Genomic DNA, 5805 nt, shown 5'->3' on the forward strand with positions numbered 1-5805 from the left:
ATGGCGACACCCTTTCGAGCGAGGAAGAGAAGCTGAGTATACGTCGCCACGACACTTATGGATAGAACGTGTGGAGAGAAGACGCCGATCTTATAGCAGTAAAGTGTAGCCTTAGCTCCCACCATTCTAAAATATAAAGCATTACCCCCTTTAATTAAAGATAAAAAAATATTTATTATCATCTTCTCGTTTTGATTAACCTTACATGTAACATGCATACAATAGAATTAGAGATATTGAATGTAAAAACAATAAAAAACAATATTAATTTTACGGAAATGCTAAATTTATGTCCACAGAAAACACAATCTCAAATCTTGCAAATTTTGGATCATTGGATGTGCTTCACGATTCGTGCTTTTCTTCTCCAACTCCGGCGACCACCTCTTCTTCTCCGGCGCCGGCGAACCCAAACTCCGGCAGAGGGCCGACGAATTAGGATCCCGGGGTGGGGTGGGGGTGGGAGGGGGAAGAGAGGGGAGTTCGTCGGCTTTAGAGGGATGGCCGTGGGAGGCGGCAGTCCGGCGGTGGGCGGCGGATCGGGCAGGTGGCGAGGCGGCGGCGGCGGCGCCGAAGCCGCGGGGTCGGGAGCGGGCGGCGGGCCGGTTGAGGCGACGGGGGCAAAGCTGAAAGAGTGGTAGGAGGAGGTAGCCGGTGATGGCGCCCCGCCGCCGGCGACGGGGAAGACGACATACAGCGCACCGCCGCCGGCTTGAGGCAAAGGAGGGGAGGGGAAGGGGGCCAGCCGGCGGGGCCTCGCCGGCGTCGTTGACACTTTTCGGCCAGCCGGCGAGGCCGGGTGACGGAACAGTGAGGCGGCGGCGGCAGTGAAGGAGGCGCGCGGTGCTGAGAGGAGGGGAGGAGCGCTTGAGCGTTGTGCGGCGGCAGGGAGGAAAAAGGAAAAGGTGGTTAGGGTTTGGTGGGGTTTGCACGAATCTCAAATCAATCCAATGAACAAAAATTTGCAAGATATTAGGAGGGGTTTTCTGTCGAGGAGTAGACAGTCCCTTAATTTTATTGGTTCCGTTTCGTTACATTTAGAGCTTAAGGTGAGTCTGAACTGAAAACTGAAGTGAACTTTTATTTTGTTTAGAAGATATAAACTATTTATTTTATGACTATGTAAGTAAGTAGAGGTACATTTTTCTACTAGTATTTCATATACTCCCTCTGTTTCAAAATAAGTACAATCATAAGTTTCCGTATACAACTTTAATCGTTCGTCTTATTTAAAATTTTTTTATGATTAGTAAGTATTTTTTTATATTAGATTATAAAATATGAATAGAACTTTATGCATGATTTATGTTTTTAGATTTTTTTTTCTAAAAAATTAAATAAGATGGACGATTAAAGTTGTGCACAGAAACTCATGGTAGCACTTATTTTCTAGATAGAGGGAGTATCTGTCTGTGCTAGAACTACGCATCTCCAAACTTTAAAAACATTTCCTTATAAACCATGGAAGACGTCGCTGGCTACGCTTCGGATCATCGCCGGTAGCCGGAGCAGCCGCCGCCGTCGTGTCCATGCTCGTGTCGTCGACGCGCCATCCCCACGCCTTGTCCTCACAGAGGAGCCTCAACCTCTCCCAGTCCAAGCCGTATTTACGCGCTGCCGCGATCAGCTGCGGCGCCATGGCCGGCACCTCTCGCGGGGCCATCGTCTCCGGCAGCGTGTCGGTGTACACGAAGTGAAGCAGAGCCTTGAACGCAGCGGCGTCCATGTCGCCGACGTCGATGTGCCTCCCGACGAGTCCCATGAAGCAGGAGGCGCCGCCGCGACGACGACAGAGCTTGGCCAGCTCCGGTGCCCGTCGCTCGAGCACCCGCCTATGCGCGGCGATCGTCTCGCCGCCGGCGGCCCTGAACGCGACGTCCGCGTCGTCCCCGGTGTCGAGCAGGCATCTGAACATGTCGTGCTCCACCGGGCAGAGGGTCGACATCGTCGGAGGCCCGTCGCGCTTCACGACGGTGACATCGCACCGGAAGGCGAGGCGGTCGCCGGTGAGGTGCCCCGACGCCTCGAGCTCGCCGTGGCCGATGAACCTCTCCGCCCCGAACGTGCTCGACGAATTAGCGCTGAAGCTGACCACGCCGTCGCTCGCGTAGGTGCGCGACGGCACCGGCTCGCCGTCCATGTCGAGCAAGCTGAACGCGAACCGCGCCTTGACGACGGCGGCCGGCAATGCGGCGCCGGGCTGATGATCAAGGGAGAGCATGAGGGATACGAAGCCACCGGAGCCGGAGACGACGGCGCCGTTGGGGTAGTACCTGATGCGCCAGGCGTGGCCGCCGACGACGAAGCTGCACGACTCGTCGCATTCTTCGCCGGCGGCGAACTTGGCCTTGGTGAGGGAGTAGCCGTCGATCCTGAGGACGTGGTGGCCGGTGGGCATTGGCGCCGACGCGACGATGGTCGACGTGGTTGGGTAGCGGTAGTAGGCATCCTGGCGACGGGTCATCATGTCGGAGAACTCACTCGAATTGGTTTGGGGTTTGTATTTCAGCGGCCGGGTTTACGTGTGATACGACGACGTGTGTTGCAGTCGATATAAATACTGTTGCCGCTCGGGGCAGAACGTAATTAACTCGGACTCGGTGTGGAATACCCGCGTGCGAGGTGGGTTTTCCTTAATTTTCCGTGTTGGGTTTTCCTTTCCTTTTCTACGGTGCCATGTATATATGCGCGAAAAGGATATATAATGAGCGATCGATCGCTTGTACGATCACTGCGCGCGATTAGTTTTGAACTTCTTTTTTTTTTTTCGCACGAACAAAATACATACGCCAATACGTGAGAGGGTTTTATCCATCGCGCGTGGGCCCTCTCCTCTTAGCTTTTTTTTTTGCTTGGAATAAGCTTATCTGAGGTCCCCTTAACTCGTCAACCAATCTGATTTTCATCCTTCAACCCGAAAACCAGATATAACTGGTCCCTCAACTATCAAAAACGATGCAAAATAAGTCCCAAGACGATTTGGATGGCGGTTTTGACTGACGTGGCACCTACGTTAAAATATTCTTATATCTGCAAAAAAAAATTTAAATAAGACGAATAGTTAAATATTGGTAAAAAAAATCAACGACGTCATACATATTAGTATAACTTTACATAATTAAGCTGCACCCGTTACTCGAAAAGCCTAAATTAAAAGGCACCACCACAAAACTTTGAAAACATGTCCTTAAACCATGGAAGACTGTAACATCCCGGCCTAGGGCTTAATAGGATTAATAGAATACTTATATCAACAAGTTGCAACTTCTTTTCCGGAAGCCAATCTCCAAAGAACTCCAGGGTTAAGCATGCTTGGCCTGAAGCAATTTGGGATGGGTGACCGACCGGGAAATTCTTCCCGGGTGCACACGAGTGAGGACAAAGTGTGCAGAAAAGATATGTGTTGGTCTGTGAGGGCAGTCTATGACCTATGAAAGCTATCAGATGTAAGCGGGCCCGGCCTGGGGGAAGGCAGGACGTTACAAAATGGTATCAGAGCCGACTCTCGCGGTTTCACGGGCGCGTGTGTCGCAGTTGCGCAGGCATGGTGCGCATGGCTGGTGTAGACCGGGAGTGGTTACACAGCATGGCACATGCGCTGGCACTGGACACATGGACGTGGCCAAGAGAGGACGTTCCTGGCCTAGGGTTGATCGACGGGGGCGTCGATCTCTCTTAAGGGGGAGGGTGTAACATCCCGGCCTAGGGCTTAATAGGATTAATAGAATACTTATATCAACAAGTTGCAATTTTTTTTCCGGAAGCCAATCTCCAAAGAACTCCAGGGTTAAGCATGCTTGGCCTGAAGCAATTTGGGATGGGTTGCTTGGCCTGAAGCAATTTGGGATGGGTGACCGACCGGGAAATTCTTCCCGAGTGCACACGAGTGAGGACAAAGTGTGCAGAAAAGATATGTGTTGGTCTGTGAGGACAATCTATGACCTATGAAAGCTATCAGATGTAAGCGGGCCCGGCCTGGGGGAAGGCAGGACGTTACAAAGACGTAGTCGCTGGCTACGCTGCAGATTAATGTCGCCAGACACCGGTAGTAGCTAGTCCACAACTCCTCGCAGAGAAGCCTCAACCTCATCGTCTCCAACCTGTCGAGGTGGAATCTATCGGCCGCCGCGATCAGCTGCTGCGCCATGACCGCCGCCGGCGCCCCGTCGTCGTCTTGCGCGGCGGGGCCCCCCGGGCATCGTGCCCGTGTACATGAAGTACAGGAGAGCCTTGAACACCGCGGCGTCCACGTCGTCTTGGTTGTATAGTAATTTCAGCAGCCGGCTGGTTATGTACGTACACGGCAGCATAGCTGGTATGTGTGTGTATATATATATATACATATATATATATATATATATATATATACATATATATATATATATACATATATACATATATATATACATATATATATTGGAGGATCTAAACGAGTGATCTGCAAGTTTAAGGACCGTGATGACACAGTTGAATAATTTTGAGGATGAACGGTCGATTTGCGAGTGTAGGGACTGAGATAAAACAACGGTACAAGTTTAGGGACGGTGATGGACTTTACTAAAAAAATAATTTATATATGGGAAGTTTTGGCTCATTTGGTAGTATTTCTCCATAGACTTGATTAAACATTAGAATTGATGTCTATATATATGTGATCTTTATGTTTGGGAAGTCCTAATTAAGTGCATGCATTTATATCTCTCTCTTATTTAGCACATGCATGGTTTGAGAAACGGTCCGATCCGTAAGCTATGGAAAGAGGAACGAAGCAGCAATTTTGCACTTTGCAGCTTGATGGTCGAGTTTCCATTGAGCACTTGAAACAGCTTGTGGCAGATTGCTGCATCATTAGCGTAGGGTCATCATACGTTGGCCAGCTGCCGTAGTATATACTTATATTTATTATTAAACTAGGTGAAACCCCGCACATTGCTGCGGAAATTTAGTATGATAATAATAATAAAAAAATAACGTATAAGATAACTAGATAACATCAGATTAAGTAAATTAATGTGATTTATGATAATTTAAATTTAAATAGTATGTAGAATGGTGATTCAAACGTAAAAAGTAAGCTGGTATGACTTTACGGAGGGAAAAAAAAGTAGGGAGATAGTTTGGACCGTAGATTAATCATCTAAAGACTAAAAACAATTGATGTGATATAACTTAATTAGAGGAAAAAAAGAAAAAGATAATTTAGACCATAGATTAATCATTTAAGCACTAACTAAGTGAGGATGAACTATATAAATATATAAGATATCATAAAACATAATAAAGATATACATTGAAACATTATATGAATTATGTTGGATGATAATTTAACATGTTTGTATTTGAAAAGCTCTTAAATTATAAAAACTATAAAGATATAGCATGTTTGCATGATGTTTAAATGTGATGAGTGTTAGTGCATGATGATGTGACATCTTGTTAATTAGTGGATGATGGTGTGGTATCTTGTTAGTGAATGATGATGAGGCATCTTCATATCAAGCTTAAGAAGTTAGTGGGGGATAACTTTATAGTAAGATATGATACCACTGTTTTCAGATAGCTGATTGTTCCTATCAATAACCATGAAGTGCCATTTTACGGAAACAATATACTCCCTCCGTATCTTAATGTATGACGCCTTGACTTTATAACCAACGTTTGATCACTCGTCTTATTCAAATTTTTTATGCAAATATAAAAATACTTATATCATGCCTAAAGAACATTTGATGATAAATCAAGTCACAATAAAATAAATTATAATTATATAAATTTTTTGAATAAGACGAAAGGTCAAACGTTTGT

General features: G+C 46.7%; 1 protein-coding gene across 1 annotated transcript; it reads right to left on the reverse strand.

Annotated features, from left to right (window-relative positions):
• Positions 1-1438: 1438 nt before the first annotated feature.
• On the reverse strand, positions 1439-2467 carry LOC9271904 (BTB/POZ and MATH domain-containing protein 1-like). Its single transcript, XM_015760847.1, has one exon. The coding sequence runs from the start codon at positions 2465-2467 to the stop codon at positions 1439-1441; it is 1029 nt and encodes a 342-aa protein (XP_015616333.1).
• Positions 2468-5805: the final 3338 nt, after the last annotated feature.

This window comes from Oryza sativa, chromosome 11, assembly GCF_034140825.1.
Source record: "Oryza sativa Japonica Group chromosome 11, ASM3414082v1".
Taxonomy (NCBI): Eukaryota; Viridiplantae; Streptophyta; class Magnoliopsida; order Poales; family Poaceae; genus Oryza; species Oryza sativa.

Excerpts from the sequence above, each read along its gene's own strand:
- LOC9271904 (XM_015760847.1), bottom strand. The coding sequence starts at position 2,467 with ATGATGACCCGTCGCCAGGATGCCTACTACCGCTACCCAACCACGTCG.